Raw genomic sequence first — 23552 nt, 5'->3', positions numbered from 1 at the left:
ACCTTCAGTAGTCTGTTATTCCATAAAGGCTGAGCAGGTAAGGAGAAGAGTTTTTCCACTCCCCCTGTCTCTTTCCACATCATCAATTTCTTGGTGGGTGGTGCCAAATCCAAAGTTGTAACAATATCAGAATAATCACTAAGTTGGGCTCTAATTGTCTTACTATCCAACTCTTTGACACTGTCAACAATCAGCTTCCTCTTCCTCTTGGCTTTGGTTTCTTTGACTGGAATGACAGGAGAAAATAACATCACTTTCCTGTGAGGCCATCATGAAAAACAGAGCTTTTAGACTTGGTCTCATTGTATCCCTGCTTTTCTAGATACCTGTTAGAAGAGCCTCAAGAGGGCAGAATCTATTTTAACTTATGTCTAAAGAGGCTGGCATACTATAGGTGCTCAATAAAAATCTGCTGAATTAATGACTATGTATAGACTTTGGCACAACAGGAGTACAATAATGCAAAAACCAATACATTTTGCCCATGTAAACTTGTATTGTAAATACGGAACATCTCACACTTGATTCAGATTTGGGTTGAAGTCCGAGATTGTATGGCTTACTATTACATCTGAGCGGCCATTAAGAAAAGTTACCTTTATCTTAAATCCTCCATAAATGGTCACAGTTACTATGATTTTTAGTGGAAAAGTTACAGTTCATATATGGCAGTTGTACAAGCAGAGTGATTAAGTGTGTGTGTGTGGGGGGGGGGGGGAGTCTACACCCAGATGGACCTGGAATTCCATCCTAGATTCTTATTGTATATTCATTTCTAATCCTTACTAAAACTCTGCAAAGTAGGTAACACCAGATCAATTTCTCAAGATACAAATTAATTCAAGATTTCATTATACGTCTTAAGAAGCACTGAAAGAAACACAACACTGATTTTAGAATCTATCACATTTCCAGACTGTAGCCCAACTATTCAATAAAGACACAGTCAATCCTGTACTTCACTGTAAAATTCTTTGCAATGTTTTCTAATTGTTACACATGTGTTGATCTGTTAGCATAAGACTAAGCTACATATTAGCAAAAAACGTGGTTCTATACTTGTATTTCAAAGCAACTTTTACAGGTATTCTCTAAGATACTTAGATTATAATAGAAGATTCTATGAGAGATGACTGACAAAGAAGAAAGAAGCTTCGCCATCTATCTAAACAAGAGTAGCAAATAAAGAAGAAAAGCCAGAACTAGGACCTTATGTTCTGAATTTTGTAAGACAAAAAGTTTTGTTTGCTCACCAGTGATATCAATAGGTTCCAATGCAAAGGCTTCTTCCTCATTTGGAACAAGTGTTGTCTGATCAGTCATAGTTGGCATTGGTTCAACAGGATCCACTGAATCAGGACTATCAGGCCCACCCACTATAAAAACAGAAATTTGGTCACAAAAGGCATGCGTATTTAATACATCTCCTACAAATGGGGAAAAATCCCTTTGAGAAACTAAAAGAAACCCACTGGTACCAATAACAAATTGTTTTCTAGTTACAAAGGAGGCCACATTAGCTAAAAGGGGGGGAGGGGTACAGGGTTAACGTAAGAGAATCAGAATAATCATAAGCACTGTTCTTAAAGAGACTTATAATTCATTATAAGCTGGAACTTTTAGTTTGTGGTCTTCTATTAGATACCTTTTTCACTGCCATACAATCACGTTCAGGTCACTAAACAGGAAATGCTTACTTGAAACATTATCATCCTCATCCATATCATCATGTGCAGGCTGTTCTGGCAACATCACACCTGCCTCAGACAGGGCAGGGGGATCATCAAAGATACCACCATCATTGTTACTTATAAGTTTGTCATCTGAAATACAAAATATATAACTTGAGAAAAAAGTGCTAAAAGAATAGCCTATCACTGGGAAAATAAAATTACGTTAAAATTAACCAAATCAAAAAAAAAATTGTATTCAACTTGCATCTCTCTTCAAGATAGTATACAAAAGTGTAACAGTATAAAAAATTCTCTTTTCTAGTTCATATTTCTACTTAAAACATTTATTTAATATAGGTATCAAACACAAAAGAGAGCAGTTTAAGAGCTAGTAACACTTAAAACTCTGAGATAAGCATCTTTAACAAAATTAGGTATTATTATAACCTTTTTAGGCTACAGTTCCACAGAGAACTTGAATGAAATCGATTAATCACAATCCACACATGTATACCTAAAGAGCTGCTTACATGACCCAGAATTAGCGACTGCTCTAAAACACCATAAATGAACAAATAAATGCTAGAATAACCACCGTGTTGCAACCTACCTAATATACCGCCATCATTTCCTTCTCCGAAATTGTCATCCTTATATTGGTCTTCATATTCTAAATGGTTAATTTTCTCATTCAGATTGCTGGTGCTCTGTTCAGGCTCTAACAGTAGGTTAGAAGCACTTGTGCTCACTAACATGTCATCATCCTCAAAAGCACTTCCTTCTCTCATTATCTCACGATCATCCATTCCAAAGTCACCTAAACAAATGTTATTAGTTGAAAAGCGTTAAAAACATCACTGTTGTAAAAAAACTAAGGATTTATTATAATTGGAATGTCACATTTGCTAACTGAGGCCTTATTTATCTTTGAGTATTAAACACCCAGTTTAAACTTTAAACCTTTAGCCTCTATATTTCATGAACGGATCTGGGGCATGACTAGCACATTCAAACGTAGGATCCAAATTTAGGTTATCTTAAATATGTGAAGTAAATTTAAATACGTGTATAGGTTAGGTTGCATAAACACTTAAAACATTCGTTATAGTGTGTTGTCATCAAGAAAAAAATTTGCCTGTTTTAAACACTATTCAAGAAGAATAGTAGGTACATAATGAAACTGTTCTCAACTGAGCATTATGTCAGTGTTGGGACTTTCTACAGATTCAAATATAGGTTCTATCACTGTGTATGGGAAGCAGGAATAGGCAAGGACTGAACTCAAGTTTGGTGCATAAATGGAAATGCTTAACATACTGGTAAGAAGGTAAATTCTTTTCTTTATGAGAAAGCATGAGATGAAATTTATCCTTTTATCATCATGAACATATGTCTGGGTTTTCCTTTTCAAACTGCTAGCAGTGTCACAACATACTTCTAACATTATTAGCTAGTAATTTGTTTCTCCATTACCAAAATCATTTTCTTGTAGAATACTGATGTTTCCAACTTCTTCTCTCATGGTTATTTCTTCCACTCTACTCTGGTTCAGGCTGAACTGCTGGGCCACATCAATGTCACTTTAAAAGAATTTCAAATACATTTTAGTCTTAAGTCTCACTGCAATGTATAGGAGAAAAAAATATCCTAATTCTCTCTATAAGGAAAAAACATACATATAAAGTTACCATGGTTTAGAAATCTTAGTATTTGACACTATATACAATCTAAGAATCTGAACAATGATTTAGAATTTGTATTTAGATTTAAAAACCATCAATGACCAGAAAGCAAAACATAGGAAAAACTTAGAAATGCATGGTCTAGACAGGTAGGGGTTTTCATCAGGGTCGTGGTATGAACTCTGAAGTTACCCCACTTTTCTGAGACTGTGTCTTCCTCTAACAGATTAATATCTCGTATTGTTTAAAAAATACTCAATAAGACCTGTAATATTAAACAACGTGGAATATCATCGGCCAAATTCAGAATATAAATACTTCAAAACAAATGACCAGGTTTATTTAGGAAACAAGTGGCAAGTAAAAGCATGGAAGACTTCTGAGGCCTATCAATCAAATGTAGTTTGCTGAATTTGTAGAGACCTTAAACAAACTGAGGATTTTAAAAAAGGCCTATGTGTAAACTGGGAACATCTGAATGCTGATTGGATATTACATTAAGGAATTACTGTAATTTATATTTTAAAGGTGGGATGTTGTTATGGATGGATTTAGAAAATTCCCTACCTCAAAAGAGATAGTGAGTTATTTATAGAGGAAGAGATCTACTCTTTAAGATAACCCAGTGGGGTGTTGGAAGGTTGAGTCAGGGAAATATTAATGAAATAAAACTGGCAACATATCCATAATTAAAGAAGCTGATTGGTCAATACATGGGGTTCACATTACTAATCTTTCTACTTTTTAGCTGCTGAATTTCCAATGAAAAAATTTTAAAAACAAAGTGGGGAGTAAGGAAAGCAGCTATATAGCACCTACCATTAACACACACACTCCAAAATAAATCATAATTAGGAGTGATGGATCTTTTTTTTTTTTTTTCATGGATCATTTTCAAAAGCAGACAAATATGTCAAAAAAAGATGGGGCTTGGTCTAGAGGGTTCATCAATTATGCTACTAAATTACACGAGAAGTTATAGGCACATTCCCTGTCATGGTAAAGACAGATTTTGAGGACTTGAGAAAAGGGAAACGCTATAGTATTCTGCTGTAATGGCCATCTCTGTACAACTTTCCTCTTAAATGTATGTTGTTTGACAATGACCCTTTCTTGCTCTTCATGAAGAGTTATCTCATACGTTCATTAAAAAACAAACAAAAGAACCAGAAATTGTAGCTGAGTACAGCACGGCAAAGAAGATAACCAGTAAATTTTAATATACACCCCCAAAGAAAAAAATCATGAAGCAATAGTTCATATTCACTGATACTATGAAAGCACACATCTGAAAACTGTTTAGTTTACACAAGCTTTGGCCAAATAAGCACATCAGAATTCTACAACCTTAGATTTGTTAAAGTTGACATCTATATAACTTTCTTACAGAAGAAACGATTCTAAGGTTGTGTGTTTCGTATTTACACACTATCCTAATTGAAAGTATATATATATATATATTTTAGCCTCATGTTAACTTGATGTCAAAATAGTTCAAGGAAACTTTCTGTTTGGAAGCAAGTCATGTTAACTGTAGACCAAGTCAACAACTAAACAAGGGAGGAGGAAGGGGCACCTGGGTGACTCAGTGGTTGAGTGTCTGCCTTTGGCTCAGGGCGATCCCAGGGTCCTGGGATGAGTCCCAGCATCAGGCTCTCTGCAGGGAGCCTGCTTCTCCTTCTGCCTCTCATGAATAAATAAATAAAACCTTTAAAAAAAAGGGGGGGGGGAGGGGAGGAGGGACATACTCTAAGTCAGGAAGTGGCTGATCAAAGTCATGAAATTCTTCAGGTAAGGTGATAGCATTGTAAGCAGCTTCTCGATTTTCCTCAGGTAGGTCAACAACACCTGGAAAAGAAATGGTAAGCTTCAAGGCCTGGTTATACCACAAATTATCTAGAGATCAAAGGAAGATAAAGTCAGTATAATTTCCTAAGGTTATAGTCTAGAAAGATCTTAGCGTGTGCAAATTACCACCAAGGCACAATACTTTTATTTTTCTATAATAAGCCAAACTACTTGCTTTCCAAAAGCAAAGTCAAGGCACTACCTATGCATTAAGGTGATATCCTTAAAAGGACATAAGTGTTAATAACAGTTTTCTCAACAAGAAATTTGTGAGGAATAACTGCAAAGGAGCACCTTAACTGTTGAGGAATTGACTATTTTAGGCTAAGTGTGATTATAGTGTTTTAATTTTTTTCTATATTCTTCAAGTGGTCTAAACTAAAAATGCATTGCTTTAAAAGACAAAATTAAACAAAAAGCATGATTATTTAAGCAAAATACAATTAGTATCCACCATGTTAGAAATCATTCAAGTATCATAGTCTCTGCTTAAACATCTTTGGTTTTTAGATTTTTATATAAATTCCAGTTAGTGAACACATAGTGTAATATTAGTTTCAGGAGAATTTAGTGATTCATCACCTATATATAACACTTATATCTAACCAGTGTCCTCCGTAATACCCACCTCCCATTTAACCCTCCCCCTCAAACCCACCTCCCATCCAGGAAGCCTGTTTTCTATAGCTGAGTTTCTTATGGTTTGCATTCTCCTCCTTTTTTTTTTTTTTTTACCTTTCCCATTTCTTCACCTGTTTTGTCTTTTGAATTCCACATTAAGTGGAATCATGGTATTTGCCTTTTCCTGACTTATTTCGCTTAGCATAAGCTAGCTAACACTCTAGCTCCATCCAGATCATTGCAAATGGCAAGATTTCATTCTTTCTGATGGCTGAAGAGTATTTCGTTGTGCTCGTATACACACACACACACCCACTTCTTTATCCATTCATCAGTCAACGAACATCTGGGCTCTCTTTCCATGTTTGGCTATTGTAGATAATGCTGCTAAAACACCGGGGTGCATCGAGCCCTTTAAATTAGTATTCTTGTATTCTTTAGGTAAATAGCAAGTCCTACAATTGCTGGATCATAAGATAGTTCTATTTTTAACCTTTTGAGGAACCTCCATATTGTTTTTCAGAATGGCCACACCAGTTTGCATTCCCACCAACAGTGCAAGAGGGTTCCCCTTTCTCTGCATCCTTGTCAGTATCTGTTGTTTCCCATGCTGTTGATTTTAGCCATTCCGACAGATGTGATATCTCATTGTAGTTTTGATCTGTATTTCCCTGATGAGTGATATTAAGCTTCTTTTCATGTGTCTCCTTAGCCATCTGTATGAATACCTTACTTTTAAACAAAATCTTAGATCTAAAAAACTTCACTATTCATATATTAAAATAAAGTACTAACATATAACCTCAGCAGAAACTACTGTATAAGGCCATCTCTCTTATGCTTTGATTATTTTAATTACATTAAAATGTCATCAGTGCTTTAAAAAATTGTAAGACAATACATGAATTCAGATAAATGCCCTAGTTATCATCTATGGAGATGGAAATTTGGTTGTTAAAGTCCAGTTTTAGAACCAATCATTAGATAAAACATAAAAAAAACTACAGAGAACATTTAATAAAAGCCTCAAGTTAAAAGTGAATTTTAAGAATATGCTAAAATTATTCAAGAAAAACACTTTTAAATCCTAAGATTTTCTTTTCTGAGCTATATTTTTTTAAAAAAATCATGTAACAATTAGCTTTCAACATTTTTCCTGTCTATTTATTTATTATTATTTATAAGCTTTCAACATTTTAACTCTTAGTTCTACAAAAGCTGATGAAAAAAGGTTAAAAAAAAGAGTGATTGTTATAATTCCAAATGCATGAGACATGGATTTCTTCCCTTGAACTGCTGCTTCTCCAAGTGTTGCCCGATTTTTGAAGGGTTCTTTGTACTACAATTAAAACAAGTGTATGTTTTGCAGTTTTTCACACTACAGAACTTCCAAGGTTTTAAAAAAAAAAAAGTCAACAATACCTGGCCGAAAAGCCATCTTTATCTTAATGAATGCTTCATTACAGTCTGCAAGGAGGTATTTGGCTTTTCTGTGATAGATTCGAACTACTCCCAGTAAGAGATGTCCTGATGTTCGTAGTGCCATCTTCACCTATGAATAAAACATGAATATTAATCTAATTTATAAAGGTAATATTTTGGTTTAAGAGGTAATCATACTGCAAAGCTTGTATTTTGTGCAATTTATAGGCGGCTTTTACTTTATCTCTTTATACTTTTGATCATTTATTTGAAGTTACCTTATAGGATGGAATACTTCTAAACTCGTTTTATGAGGCCAGCATCACCTTAATTCCAAAACCAGACAAAGACCCCACCAAAAAGGAGAATTATAGATCAATATCCCTGATGAACACGGATGCAAAAATTCTCAACAAGATACTAGCCAACAGGATCCAACAGTACATTACGAAGATTATTCACCATGACCAAGTGGGATTTATCTCTGGGATGCATGGGGGGTTCAACATTCGTAAAACAATCAACGTGATAGATCATATCAACAAGAGAAAAAACAAGAACCATGTGATCCTCTCAGTAGATGCAGAGAAAGCATTTGACAAAATACAGCATTCATTCCTGATCAAAACTCTTCAGAGTATAGGGATAGAGAGAACATTCCTCAGCATCTTAAAAGCCACCTATGTAAAGCTCAAAGCAAGTATCATTATCAATGGGGAAACACTGGGAGCCTTTCCCATAAGATCAGGAACACGACACGAACGTCCACTCTTACCAATGCTATTCAACATAGTACTAGAAGTCCTAGCCTCAGCAATCAGGCAACAAAAAGAAATAAAAGGCATTCAAATTGGCAAAGAAGTCAAACTCTCCTTCTTTGCAGATGACATGATACTGTACATAGAAAACCTCAAGATTGCTAGAACTCATACAGCAATTCGGCAGAGTGGCAGGACACAAAATCAATGCCCAGAAATCAGTGGCATTTCTATACAGTAACAATGAGACTGAAGAAAGAGAAATTAAGGAATCAATCCCATTTACAATTGCACCCAAAAGCATAAGATACCTAGGAATAAACCTAACCAAAGAAGTAAAGGATCTATACCCTAAAAACTACAGAACACTTCTGAAAGAAATTGAGGAAGACACAGATGGAAAAATATTCCATGCTCATGGATTGGAAGAGTTAATATTGTGAAAATGTCAATGCTACCCAGGGCAATTGACACATTCAATGCAATCCCTTATCAAAATACCATGGACTTTCTTCACAGAGTTGGAACAAATCATCTTAAGATTTGTGTGGAATCAGAAAAGACCCCAAATAGCCAGGGGAATATTGAAAAAGAAAACCAGAGCCGGGGGCATCACAATGCCAGATTTCAGGTGGTACTACAAAGCTGTGGTCATCAAGACAGTGTGCTACTGGCACAAAAACAGGCACATAGATCAATGGAACAGAATAGAGAACCCAGAAATGGGCCTTCAACTCTATGGTCAACTAATATTTGACAAAGCAGGAAAGAATATCCACTGCAAAAAGTACAGTCTCTTCAATAAATGGTGCTGGGAACGTTGGACAGCCACGTGCAGAAGAATGAAACATGGCCATTCTCTTACACCATACACAACGATAAACTTAAAATGGATGAAAGACCTAAATGTGAGACAAGAATCCATCAAAATCCTAGAGAACACAGGCAACACCCTTTTTGAACTTGGCCACAGCAACTTCTTGCAAGATACATCTTTGAAGGCAAGGGAAACAAAAGCAAAAATGAACTATTGGGACTTCATCAAGATAAGAAGCTTTTGCACAGCAAAGGATACAGTCAACTAAAAGACAACCTACAGAATGGGAGATGTTTGCAAATGACCTATCAGATAAAGGGCTAGTATCCAAGATCTATAAAGAACTTCTTAAACTCAACAGCAAAGAAACAAACAATCCAATCATGAAATGGGCAAAAGACATGAACAGAAATTTCACCAAGGAAGACACAGACATGGCCAACAAGCACATGAGAAAATGCTCCGCATCACAGGCCATCAGCGAAATACAAATCAAAACCACAATGAGATACCACCTCACACCAGCGAGAATGGTGAAAATTAAGAAGACAGGAAACAACAAATGTTGGAGAGGATGTGGAGAAAGGGGAACCCTCTTGCACTGCTGGTGGGAATGTGAACTGGTACAGCCACTCTGGAAAACTGTGTGGAGGTTCCTCAAAGAGTTAAAAATAGAACTGCCCTATGACCTAGCAATTGCACTGCTGGGGATTTACGCCAAAGATACAGATGCAGTGAAACGCCAGGACACCTGCACCCCGATGTTTATAGCAGCAATGTCCACAAGAGCCAAACTGTGGAAGGAGCCTCGGTATCCATCAAAAGATGAATGGATAAAGAAGCTTGGTCTATGTATACAATGGAATATTCCTCAGCCATTAGAAACGACAAATACCCACCATTTGCTTCACCATGGATAGAACTGGAGGGTATCATGCTGAGTGAGGTAAGTCAACCAGAGAAGAACAAACATTATACGGTTTTATTCATTCAGGGAATATAAAAAATAGTCAAAGGGTTTAAAGGGAAAAGGAGAGAGAGTAAATGAGTGGGAAATATCAGAGAGGGAGACAGAACATGACAGACTCCTAACTCTGGGAAACCAACAAGGGGTAGTAGAAGGGGCGGCTGGCATTGGGATGGGGTGACTGGGTGATGGGCACTGGGGGGGGGGGCACTTGACGGGATGAGCAATGGGTGTTATACTCTATATTGGCAAATCAAACTCCAATAAAAAAAAATACAAAAAAAAATGAAGTTACCTTATAATCACTTCTATTTTACTTTATTTATGCCTTTACCTGTAGTAAATGCTGAGTAGTCACAAAGAACAGATTGTCAGTAATTCACCAGTTAACACAGATAAGAAGGCAGCTATGAAGCAGGTACTAAGGCATTCCAGAAATTGTTGTCATAAGTACTTTAAGGAATATGGAGCATTTGTGGTTGCCAAATCCAGAGCCATTGCTCTTTGCTGGCTAAGGAACTCTGATTTTTGTTTGGGAAGTGAATGTCCCCAGCCTTGAAGAACTGTCTCATTCTTCCTTACTAATGCTTCTCGAATGGGCACATAACCCAGCTCAACCAACAAAAAAGAAGCATGAAGTAGGTCAGTTCTGAGAAAGATTTTCCCAGTACAAGGAGAATGTCTGCCTCTTTCTTCTCCCTTCTTGTGTGCAGGCTGGGGTTTGGAGCTGCTCGTAGTCACAGGCCGTGAGTGTAAGGACAAGAAGCCAACATAAGATTGAGGAGTCCTGGGGTGCCTAGGTGGGTCAGCTGGTTGAGCATTCCAATTCTTGGTTTCAGCTCAGATCATGATCCCAGGGCTGTGCTGTGAGATCAAGCCCTGTGGGAAGGCTCCATGCTCAGTGCAAAGCTGGCTTAGGACTCTCTTTCCCTCTTCCTCTACCCCCACCCTCTCTCTAAAAATAATTAAATCTTAAAAGAAAAAAAAAAATCAGTGAGTCCTTAGATGAATGACACCATCGAACTGCTCAACTAATCCTAAATCTTCCTTTTTCTAAACTTCTGGTTAAGTAAGACTGTTAACTTTCCATTAAGCCATTTTTCACTTAGTTTTATCAGCTGACTGGAAGGCAAACTAACTGATCAAGGATAATCATCTTTCTTCACAACAAAATATACTCCCTCATCCTGTTTTTTTTTTTTTCAAGGTAGATCTCAATCAACGCTTATATGGGATCTAGTGTGTTATGAGTGTCGGTGTTGTAAGGAACACAGGTTATAATATATCCAGAGAAAACTCTACAGAGGTTACCTATGGCTGTTCCAACAGAGGGTTGGGGTTAGGAGGGGCAGAAGGCACACAGTTACAACTGAGCTATATATGTCTGACACTTGTTCTAAACAACTAACCCAACATTCATCCCTAATGAGAACCACACAGCAAGAGCAAACATTAGAAATATTCAGGTCAGTTCACTCTGTGGAGATATCTTTACAGTCTATCAAAATAAAACAGGATCAATCAAATAACCTACATAGAAATGGTTAAGTTATTCTCTCTCTCACACATACGTCACAGTTTTTGATATTATTCCTGAACCATATGCCTTGCTTTGTGGCTACTGGCAGACACCTTCATATATAAGATTGTCTTGTACTCTTTTGTAGCACCCCTAACAGAGTACAAAGTACTCTGCACATACTATTAAAAAATTTGTCATCCTTTTAAGCCAAATCACCCTCAATATCAATGGGTGTTAAAGATTAGTCACACATACTAATTTCAAAAAAAGAGCTCAACTTCTTCTTTTCATTCACTTAACTCAGTAAGCCTATCTATAAAAAGTAGAAAATATCATATTCTCATACAATTCAACCAGCAGAGCAAACTGGCACTATCTCCCCACAGAGCCAAACTATAATGCATATCAGAAATCTCTATTATCACACCTGGCCCATCAATTATATTCCTAAGCATTAACATTAAGGAAAAACTTACAGATGTGAACAAAACACCACTGAAAACGAAGCTTCTCTATGTAATACTGGTTTTGACATATTCTAACATCACATAAAAATTAACCTGGGAGTCAAAAAACAAAAAGACACAGATGTGAACAAAAGATTTTGCACGCAGTGTTTATTTATTCAATAGTTTAAAAAAATAATAAAAGAGGAAAATAAACCTGTAGTCCTACTACCTAGAGAAAACTTTGGATAATTTAATGGTTGCACTGTACAAGACCAGAGGAATTAAAATTCAAGAAATTAGGAAAAAATATAGACTACCCAAAAAAGAGACTGGTAAAATAAATCATGTACAATCACAACAATGAATTAGAGGTCCATAATCCTTTAACTTTAAATCCTAGGGGCCAAATATGTTTTGGAATTCAGAGGTTTTTTTGATCATAAAGATAATGCAGAGCATGAGATACATATTAAGACATTCCCAGCAACATCTATTTAGAGCACTTTCCAATAATCCTACATGTTAGTGATTCTACACTGAATATATGAATACACAAGTGACTTCACTTCAATTTCTGTCAAGTCTGTTCCCATTTTTTTGTATTTAAATTCTGTGGATAAGAGACTGTAACAGTGTATAATGCAACATTAAAAATGATAAAGCTATGAACAGAGCTTTTTGTGAATGCAGCCTATGTTACAAAACATATAATAAAGCTGTGTATACATACAGTAAGGTGAAAAACTGTGTAAAGAACACGCGCACATTTTAGAAGGCATACCAAAACACTAAAAGGTTTCTCTACGTGGTAAGACTAAAGATCACCTATTTTTCTGCTTGTAAAGTTTTCATTTTAATATTGTCTGAGATATAACATGACAGAAATGTCCTTTATAGCAATAAACTCCACCTACTATAGTTCTAAAACCAGCCTAAATTCCATAGACAGATGGAAGCTTTATAATTAGCTAATAACAAATACAAATTTTCACTTTTTCACCTGTAACATCTTTTCCCACACTATTTTTCTAAATAAGTCTTTTCTATATCCCAGCTTTATTCCTTTGAGATCCTCCTGCTCTTTCAGCAATAAAGAACTACTCTTATTTAACATGTTATGGCAGCCAGCACCATCCAAACTGCCAGTTTTAAGAGTAGCTCCCAACGCTGGTCCAGACAGCTGTGATCTGGAATGTTTTCTCAATAGGACAATGGACGCATATATACGTTAATACAAGGTCCAGGAAAAGACCTTTAAAATAGGCACGATATGCATGGATACATAAAAACCGTATTTAAGGACTTTTCCTCTGAGATCAGTCTGTATACATTTTTTGAAGTCAATATATCTGTTTTTCAATGAAGTGCTAATGATGTCAATAGATTTAATTGTGTCTGCATGTTCTAAAAGTTCTTTCTTGGCAACAAAAAAAAACACTGGATTATTTCCAGTTACACTATTTGTGAAATTCAAGGGTGAAAACCACTGCTTCACAGAACAGTTTTGGAGGATGTCAATAAAAGATCCTCTCAGCACAGATCAGTCAACAAAGTAGGTAAGGTAAGGATATTCATGAGGCTTCCATTCTAGTGGAAAACAGAGTAATTAACTATTTAGGAAAGAGCATAGCAAGTATAAGTTTTGAGACAGGAAGAAGCTGGATATCAAGAGACAGCAAGTAGGCCCGTAGAGCTGAGGAGGAACAAGTGTTATGGACACTATTTATTAAGTGGGTAAGATAATTAGATCTGATCTCTGTAACATTTCCTAATTAACGCATCGTCTTTTTGATTATTTTGTAAATTCTCAAATTAGTAACATCTATATACGTATTTAAGTACAAAAACATCTAGAAAGAAAAATATAAAATATCTGGGTACTGCCTGACGTCATATTTATCTACCATGGAAATAGGCAAAGAAAATATCTGTGCACTCGGAGAACTTTTTAAAGGGAATACTATAAACTTTTCTTTGCCTCCAATATACAGAGATGCCAACCTAAAAAGGTGTTTCACAGAATTCTATCTTACATATCAATAAACAATTGACAAGGTGAATAAAAATATCAACATCAATCATACCTTTGGTGAGATGATACTCTCCACACTGCTCTCTAAATTACACTCAAACACATGGGCTTTGGTTAGCTTCTTATCCCAGTGGGCCGCTAGCCAAATTTTGGCCAGAGGCCCTCTCTTACTGAGGACAAAATGTGCGTAGAACATTGTTCCGGCTGGTTATGAAACAGGAGGAAAACTGAAAAGGAAAAAAAGTTAATATAAACACCATATGAAAACAAAGACTTATCAATACATATAAGAAATCTGAAAATAAAATAGTTTCCAATTCTTTTTAATATGAGAACTATGAAAGGTTTGAGTTAGGTACAATACTCATTTAAAAAAACCACCTATTGGGGATCCCTGGGTGGCTCAGCAGTTCAGCACCTGCCTTTGGCCCAGGGTGTGATCCTGGGGTCCGGGGATCGAGTCCTGCATCAGGCTCCCGGCATGGAGCCTGCTTCTCCTTCCGCCTGTGTCTCTGCCTCTCTCTCTCTCTCTCTCTCGAACTAATAAATACAATCTTAAAAAAAAAAAAAAAAAAAAAAACAAAACCACCTATTGCTTAGTTTTGAGAGGGCAAGAACCCCAAAAAATTAAGAGCTGAAGGGGGAAAGGAACAAGAGTCAAATCACTTTCATACTCCAAACAGAAGTACCAGTTTTTTTTTAAAGTTGTCACCAAAGAAACTCTTGTTCATTCTGAAGTTCCATCAAATGTGCATATTTCATCCTGTCCTGATTACTGACTGTGGAGTCTGCCTCTGTCCAAAAGCTACATAAATATATTCTTTATGGCAAGAAAAGTATGTCCAAGAAGAAAAAACACTCAGGCACAGATATTAATCAATACCCAAATTTCTATTTTTAGAACCCTATTAATAATTGATACTCCACTAGACTGATATAATAACTGCTACCTCATGACAAGCACTGTGATATAATAAACATTTCATGCTGTAGGTACCAAATAAAGATAAGCAGGTGGGTTGGTCCCATTTTACAGGTGAGTAGTTCAGAAAAGCTGAGGCTTAAAAACTATTATGTATACCGGTTTTACCAACTCAGGAAGTTAAAAGCACATGCCCAGTTATAACTAAAACACTAAATTCAGAAAAATGATAGTGTAACACTTATCTTATGAATGAATTAGTCTTAGTAGAAAAGCAGGGGTTATTCATATTTTTCTTTCAGCAAGCTATGTATTAATACATATAATAATAATAATATGAAAAAGAATAAAAGGCAGCCTAAAAACTCCAGCTTGGAGAGTATACTAACTGTGCATGTTTCCTAGATTTCTTGTGTTGATAGTTCCCTTACCCTCCCTCTTTCACAGAAGACTTAAAAAGTCTATTTTGCCAGATAAATTTCTTTCTAAGATGCCCCATCACTGGAATAAGATGTAACGTTTTTACAGAAATAAACTAAGGAACACCCGTAGTAAATGAAAAGTACTCAAACATTTTTAAAACATCTTTGATCTGGAAATAATTACAGATTCACAGGAGTCCCAGAAATAGTACAGAGAGGTCCCATTTACTCTTTAACCAGTTTGCCCCATGATGACATTTTACATATAGTGCCAAACCAGGGCAGTGACAATGGTGCAATGTGTATGTATAATTCTGTCATTTTATCACATGTGCAGACTTGTGAGAATAAAATGCAAAATTAGTTCATTAACACAAAACTCTCCCTTTCCTATCCTTTTTTGTCACACCCATTCCTTCCTCTCTACCATTCTTAAGCCCCAACCACCACTCTGTTCTTCATATAATTTTGTCACTTTGAGAACATTATATAAATGGAATCACACAGCATATGACCTTTTGGATTCTGCTGACACTCTTTGAGATCCACCCAAGTCGTTGCATTTATTAACAGTATATATGTTCCTTTTTATCACTGAGTAGCACTGCATGAAATGGATATCCCACTTCTTTGCTTTGTCAATCACCTACTGAAGGATATTTGGTTGTTTCCAGTTGGAGGTTATCTAAAATAAAGCTGCTATAAATATCTATGTATGTAGACTTTGGTGAAGTTTTCATTTCTCTGGGACAAATGTCCTGACGTATGACTGCTAGGTAGCACATTAAGTGTATGTTTAGTTTTAAAAGAAACCTTAACATTACATCTATCAAAATCCTAGTGAGTTTTCTTTATAGCCACTGACAATTTCATAAAATTTATATGGAAAGACAAAGGAATGAGAATAGCTAAAACTATTTCTTTTTAAAAAATCACAGAGGGATGAACTTGTCTAACTAATTTCAAGATTTACATAGTTACAAAAGTCAACATTGTTTGGCAGAGTGAAAAACACACAGATCAATAAAACAGGACAGAGAACCCAGAAATCTACATAAATAAGTCCAACTGATTTTTCACAAAGATGAAGCAGCTTGACAAAGAGGAAAAGATAGTCTTTTAAACAAATGGTGCTTGGATGGGGCACCTGGGTGGCTCAGTGGTTGAGCATCTGTCTGCCTTTGGCTCAGGTGGTAATCCCATGATCCTGGGATCGAGTCTCTCACATCAGGCTCCCTATAGCAAGCCTGCCTCTCCCTCTGCCTATGTTTCTGCCTCTGTCTCTGTTTATGAATTAAAAAAAAAAAAAAAAAAATGGTGCTTGGGTGAGTGGATAACATCCACGGTGGGGGGGGGGGGGGGGGACGGGGACCTTGATTCAAACCTCACACGTTATATAAAAGTAGTTCAAAATAAACCCCAAACTTTCTTTTTTAAATTACAGACTTAAATGTAAAAGTATAAAAGTTTTAGAAAAAAAACAGACAAAAAACCCTTTGGTACCTAAAGCTTAGTAAGAGTTTTTAGACAGAACACTCAAAACCTGTCCCATAAAGCGAAAAAAAAAAAAAAAAAAAAAACCAATAAATTGGCCTTTATCAAATTAAGAAATTTTGTTCTATTAAAGAGCTCAGTGAAAATGTAAAAATACATCACAAAATAGGAAAAAAAACTTGAAAATGAAATATCTGACCTGGGTCCAGAATAAAAAACTCTAAAAACTCAAGAAAAAAAATCTAATTAGAAAATGGGCAAAATAAATGCAGAGAAATTTCAAAGGACATACCAAAGGCAAATAAGAATGAGAAGATGCTCACCATCACCAGTCATTAAGAGCAAATTTAGACCCATGAGAGATCACTGCACATCTATTGCAGGACCTAAAATAAAAAATAATGGCAACACCGAAGTCCAGGAGGATATACAGAAGCTTTCTCTCTTACAAACTGCTAGTGGGAATATAAAATTTCTTTTTGAACTAGCTTAAAAAAAAAAAACACCCCAAAGTTAACTCTAATTTTCATGTTTGTAAATTAAAAAGAGACTGTAAATTTTAAAATGAGAATTTTGCTTACTGTACTTTGAAATAAAAACTGTGCCCATTCTTTCCGGTGATGTACAGAATATATTAAACATATTACAGACAAGAGATTTCATGCCTGTCAAAAGTGTTTGAAAGGGTACAGGGGGGTGGTGCAAAATTCAGTCAGGTTTGTCTCCTCTCCATTTTCCATCACTTAATGGCAAAAGGTCCTGAAATTCTCATTTGCTGAACCAGACATTCCAGGAGGATCATTAATATACACTAGGAAAATTGTCTCAAAAAAAAAAAAAGGCCTCATCAAATGCACAATGCTGTGAATTTTCTCTCAAATGTAAAGTGAATAAAAGAACTTAGGAATATGAAACTAGAGGAATTTAGGTCAAACACTCTAAAGTATAAGAATTAAATAATAACACTTCCAGCATATCTTATAACCTGCTCAGCAGTATTTTATAGTTCAAAATATGCTTCCCATATTCCAAGAGTCTATGTTGCAAAGCAGTACTTTTACTTTAAGCTTAAGTGTTAGTGTGAAAATTAAAACACATCTACAGCACTATAAAGTCTACAGGATTTTGTAGAAATCCAATACGGCAGTGTGTGGTTAGAAATGCAGTCACTGTCATACACAAGAAGTCCCAAGTTTCACGGCAGAAGACAGTTGTGTTCCAAATAAAAATCTCCTTAATATTTAGCTTAGAATACTGCCTATCCCTTGACATCTACTAAATAGGTGCTTAATGAATAAAGAAATGTGCTTCTTAAATAAAAGAAATGAGCCACTTAGGTGGCTCAGTCGGTTAAGTGCCTGCAGCTCCAGATCATAACCCCAGGGTCTTGGGATGGAGCCCCTCATTGAGACCCACATCACCTTGGGCACCTTGCTAAGTGGGGAGCCCATTTCTCCCTCCCTCTGCTCCCTCAGTTTGTGCTCTCTGTCAAATAAAGAAAGAAAATCCTTAAAAAAAAAAAAAAAAGAGAGAGAGATACACAAAGTGATCTCATAATTGGCACATGTAAAATATTCTGGAGATTTTAGAAATTAAAACTCCTGGTGCTTTTCAACAGGTGTCAGTAGCTCATGGCCTGGACTTAAGCTCCTAGTCAGAGTACCATGCCTAAAATATCCCAGCTATGCGGAGGCAGAGATTCCTAAATAGATGCTTTCTTGGCATGGGATGGGGTAACTAAAGCAGAGTGGTGCTAAAATTATTCTGGGAAACAATTAGCAAGAGGAAATCACCCTAATAACTAAAGGAAGCCTGAAGCACAGTGGTGGATCAACTACTGGCTTATATCTAAATAAGGAGAAAGTATAATCATTGCTTTTAGACATTTTTTTTTCTTAGTATTACTATACTTTAGCCAATCTTAAAAAAAAAAGGCTGATTAATCTCTGTAGATTTGGAAGATTCTAAAGCTGCTAATTCTTTGCAAAACATCTTAGCATAAAGCCAGCATTTGGTCCCAGAGCATAGTTTAGCAATTTCATGATTTCTCATTTTTTTTCTAAAGCAGCAAACTTTTTCCAACATATCCTAAAAAGTAATTTTAGTCTAAAGTGAAATGGCAGAAAGATCAGTATTTTAGAACATATTTAGGAATGCAAAAAACAGCAATTTCTTTATGATCTTTCAACAAAAGCCAAAGGTAAATGTTTTTACAACATTAGTTATTACATTTCACTCATCTGTTAGAAAGCTGGGCAGGACAATGGTTGTATGTAAATTGGTACGACCTCTTTGAAGGGCCATCTGCCAACACCTTATGAAAATCTCAAACAATCATACTTTTAAACCAGAAACTGCACTTCCAATAATAATGCCATATATACTTGGAGATGTGTAATATTAATATAAACAAAAAATCTTAAAAACCTCACTAAGCTCTAAGAATGTTGTGTCCATCCTCTTCAGGACAGTTGTCTGAAAAGTGCTGGCCCATTTTACAGATGGGAAAACAGAGAAAAGGAGAGGACAATGTGCTAAAGGTCACTAGCATTTAATCCAAGTGGGAACTTGAATTTCAGAGCCCACACCTCTAACTGCAACACCGTGTTGCCCTGTCAGCATGAATTCTAATGACAAAATATTAGAAACAACCCTACCTGGTTGCTAATTGGTGACTTTTAACAAAATACGTATAAAAGAATCCCATGCGGCCTTAAACAATGACATATATATGTACTAAAAAAAAAAAAAAAAAAAGAGGGCTCTTTCTATACTATATACTCAGTGCATTTGCATAAAATATCTCTGGTGTACAAATGAAAATGAGACACTGACCTTTGGAAGTGGGTCTGCTGGGAAAGTGAGATCTACCTTTTTGTACTGTTTGACTTTAACTTGGAACACACACATACATCACCTATTCAAAGTAAATACTATTATATTGGAAGTCAAGACACAATCCTGCTTTGCTATTAACTAGCAACTTGAGCGCTTACTCTGTGTGGTTCATTCTCACAAACTATAAGCACCTAAAAGGTTGAAATTCAGCGATTTACTGACCTTGGAAAATATACCTAACTCAGGCAAGAAAGTAACTATCTCTGGGGGCTTGGGGGAGTGTCGCAGGAACAGAAGTTATTTCCAACCCTGCACACTAGAGTTCCCCACCCTTTTGGTACTAACATTCTTTGAACAAGAGTTTTAGGGTCAGGGGTCCTAGATTCAAATTCAGCTCCTTCCTTAGCTGCTCTGTAATGGCTACAAGTTACTCATTATTTGAGTCTTGGGTTTCACATCTGTAAAATGAGGATATTTACCAAACAGGATTACCAGAACGAAGAACAGCAAACTGACACAATCCCATTGTAGTTATAAGTAAACAGCAACTTTGAAATAAATCTCACAGTAGAGCATACAGACACGACAGTTACGATTATGCTCTAATCATCTGACATCACGTTTAAACAAACAGAACCTTTATTTCTCAAATATTAGAAATCTCCCTTCTGCGCAGAACTGTAAAAGATACAAGTTCTCAGAATATGTGTCTCAATAAATGGAAATTCATCAGAAAAGAAACCATCAACGTTAAGAATACTTTAAACATATACCACACTTGAAGTGGTAAACCATTCTAGAGCGGGTGTTGCCTTTATAAACAGCAAATACGGTAAATTAGGATCCGCTCTACCAGGGGAATCCTCCTAACTGTACGAAAAGCATTCCGTCCATTAGTTCTGCACCGCTGTCACCTCAGCCATTTACGAACTGCTACATAACGTCATCACTGGATACGGTGTATGTCCTCATCAGTGTCTTTTTAAAAACCATGAGTCCTCTCCAACGTTAAAAAAAAAAAAAAAATCAACGACTCTACAACTTAGCAAAGCCTCTCCAACCCATCTGCAAGATTCTGCAGACTCCCATAGCTCCCTGGCATTTACATTCATTTTATGAAAATAACAATCTTTTCTCCCCTCCCTGGAATTCAGTGATGATTCTAAACAGCATTGTGAGGGCGAATATTATAACTTTCGATTGCACAAGGGAGCCGATAAACACGGGCTTTTACCAAAAAACCCTCAGAAACACGGGGCGCGTTTTGCTGGACGCTGAAGACAGCCTGACAAATCGGGGCGGGCGGGGGGGCAGGCGAACCCTCCAGCGCCGCCTCCTTTCAAAGCCGAAGGAGGCCGCTAGGTCCGGCAGCACCGCCGACGGCGCCCGGTGGGGCGACGCTCGGCCGCAGCGGACCGTTCGCAAAGCTCCCCCCGCCCCGAGAAAAAGACGTCAAGCGTTTGTCAGCAACACACGCCGCCCGAAAGCGTCTCCGTACCAGCATCCAAACGCCCAAGGTCCCTGATCATTAGAAAAGCCGGGAGAAGGGGGGGGGGGCGGGACGGGAGGACCAGTTATGCTAATTCCCTTAGAATCAGAAGCAACTTCCCTTGGTCGGTTTCCTAGCGGTCTGTCCAATATGCAATATTCCCAACGTAAAATGTTTCCTTTAAGAAAAAAGGGGGGGTGTGGGGGTGGGGGAGGAGAGGCAGCAGCGGCGCCGGGAGAGGGGCCTGCCGCCCGCCGCGGCCCGAGCGCCCGCCAGCAGCGAGGCCCGCACGCCTCGGGCCCCCGCACCCGCGCGGGCGGACGCCGGCGGCCCCCCCGAGCTGCCCCGAGCCGCCCGCGCCCGCCGCCGCCGCCGCCGCCGCCTCCCGCCCCGCGGCTCCCCAGACAGCCATTTTTACCCGAGTAGGCGGCCCAGTCCCAGAGCGGGCTCGTTCAAACCTCCGCCTCTCCCTCCGCCGCCCAGTTTCCCGAGATGCGGCTCCCGAGGGGCTGGCGGAGTCACGGCTCTGCCGCCCCGCGAACCGACCGGGGCCATCTGCCGCCGACCCAGCGATGCTGCGGGCCCGGGCTGCGCGGGTCCGGCCGAGGGCGGGCCCGGGGCAAGCGGGGCCTGGGCGGGCGGCGCCGCCGCTCCGGGGCCCGCAGGGTGGCAGCGCGGCCACCGTCCCGGGGCGCGGCCGGGGCTCTCTCCGTCGCCCGCCCCCCGCCCGCGGGTCCCGCTCCCAGGCGGCCGGACGCAGGGAAGGGGTAGGGGAGGGAGCCGGAGGGTAAGAGGGGCCGGCCGAGCAGCTTACCTTGCTCTCCGCCGGGTGCTGGGCGGGCTGGGCGGCCTGGGGAGGGGAAAAGGGTCGGGGGAGGGGGCGGGGAAAGGGGGGGAGCCCCTGTGAGGTGTAGCTCCGGAGCAGCTCCCGCCGCCGCCGCCGCAGCCACCGCCTCCTTTCCGATTCACTCAAACAAACAAGATGGCTGCCGTTACGCCGCGGCTCTTCCTGCCGCCCAAATCCTCGGTTCAAATCGGCAGGATGTTTACGGTCAAAATGGGGCCTATGCGCCTGCGCAGCCAGCCCAAGCCCTAGCAGGAGCGGCGCAGGCGCAGTGACCATTTCCTTTCCTGTAGGCCCCGCCCCCTGGCTGTGCAGCCCCGGAATGAGCAAGCGCAAAGGTGAGCCTCTGGCCGGAGGGTCCCGGAGCCTTGCGGACCTGGCAGACGGCGCATGCGCAGTCTTTATCCTTGCGCTGGTTGCAGGGGGAGCTGCTGCTGTTGTGCAGTCTTGTTTGCCATTACACGGAAATTCGTTTTAATGGTTCCGTAGCGACGAAGGTCACACAAAAGCCTTAAACAAGCTCCGTAAAATCTAGGGGTTCGTTGAGTCAACGTATATTTATAGATGGTCTTCCCCGAACCACATATTGGGATAGCCAGGGTCTGGGGTGTGATGATGAATGTGAAGGGCATAGCACCTGCCTCCCTGAAGCCTTCCGTGTAGCTAGGGTGGTGGAATTTTTAGAAATACTTGTGCCACAAATAAAGCCAAATGTCGGAGGAGACCCAAAAGTGGGGAGGTTGGGAGTGTGGAGCTGGGGTATAGAGGTGGAGGCCCAAGAAGACAGAACAGCCTGTGCAAAAGTCCCATGGCAGCAGAGGTCAAGATAGGGATAGAGGAGGAAAGAGAAAGTCATGTGTCTGGACACTAACGAAGACTCCTGCATTTTAGAAAGACCATCTGGGCAAATTGGAGAGGACTAGAGTAAATGTCCAGGTGTAATTTGTGCTCGTTTGTGGTTTTTTTGTTTTTTGTTTAAAGGAAATAAAGCCAATGGAGACTCCTTATGAGGTTGTGGTAGAGGGAGTTGCAAAGATGATTCCTCTGGTTTGGGACTTCCTTGCAAGGATTAGATAGACTGGATTGGGGAGCCATACACTGAGGCCGACTAGATGGAGGAAGGTTATATGAAGGTTAGTTTTGTTGTGTTTGTTTGCTGTCTATCCCACCATCAAGTCTGTATTCCCAGTGGCCGCCTTAACTGGTCTCTCTACTTTTCACTCTTGTCTTCCTTCAGTTCATCAATTCCCTGCAATGCAGCTTAAAGAACCTTTGCAAAAGACATGTCTGATCACTCCCTTCATCTTCTAAAAACTCCTCCATAGCTTTTAGGCTATTACCCAGAATACCTGATGTAGCCTCTGCCTCCTGTTCCAGCTGCTTCTGCTGCCTGCTCCCCCTCTTTCTCACCTTGCTCCAGTCACTCCACTTTTTAAATCATCAAATGCACTATGAGCACTCTTGCCTCAAGATTTTGGTACTGGATGTTCCCTGTGCTTAGAACAGTCTTGCATTTCCATTGCCTCCCTTGGTCTAATTCTTAATCTTCCACATCTTAGTTCCACAGTCATTTCCTCAAGTGAGTCTTCCCTGATCCTCGGTATTATTTAGGGTAATGCTATTATTGTAAAATAGATGCCCTCCTCACCCAAAATTTACAAAATGGGCTGCCAGTTACTGCCTGTATGGGGATAGTAATTTTCATGATTTTTGAAAGTAAATGAGATCATATATACAAAATACTCAGCCTAA

At 38.9% G+C, this 23552-nt stretch overlaps 1 protein-coding gene across 1 annotated transcript in view; it reads right to left on the bottom strand.

Annotated features, from left to right (window-relative positions):
• Nucleotides 1-21989, bottom strand: part of RAD21 (RAD21 cohesin complex component) — a 30234-nt gene extending 8245 nt beyond the window's left edge. Inside the window, exons 1-9 of the mRNA XM_041769410.1 lie at nt 21771-21989; nt 13844-14018; nt 7247-7376; nt 5104-5203; nt 3147-3253; nt 2284-2490; nt 1698-1823; nt 1254-1376; nt 3-226 (exon numbers count right to left, since the gene is read on the bottom strand). Of these exons, the coding sequence (XP_041625344.1) occupies nt 3-226; nt 1254-1376; nt 1698-1823; nt 2284-2490; nt 3147-3253; nt 5104-5203; nt 7247-7376; nt 13844-13987 (1161 nt within the window). The 5' untranslated portion in view covers nt 13988-14018; nt 21771-21989. The remainder of the gene's footprint in view (nt 1-2; nt 227-1253; nt 1377-1697; nt 1824-2283; nt 2491-3146; nt 3254-5103; nt 5204-7246; nt 7377-13843; nt 14019-21770) is intronic.
• Between the last annotated feature and the right edge of the window lie 1563 nt (nt 21990-23552).

This window comes from Vulpes lagopus, chromosome 9 (assembly GCF_018345385.1).
Source record: "Vulpes lagopus strain Blue_001 chromosome 9, ASM1834538v1, whole genome shotgun sequence".
In the NCBI taxonomy this organism is placed as follows: Eukaryota; Metazoa; Chordata; class Mammalia; order Carnivora; family Canidae; genus Vulpes; species Vulpes lagopus.
Note: the sequence above shows the minus strand (reverse complement) of the source record. Positions and strands in the feature narration are given on the sequence as shown.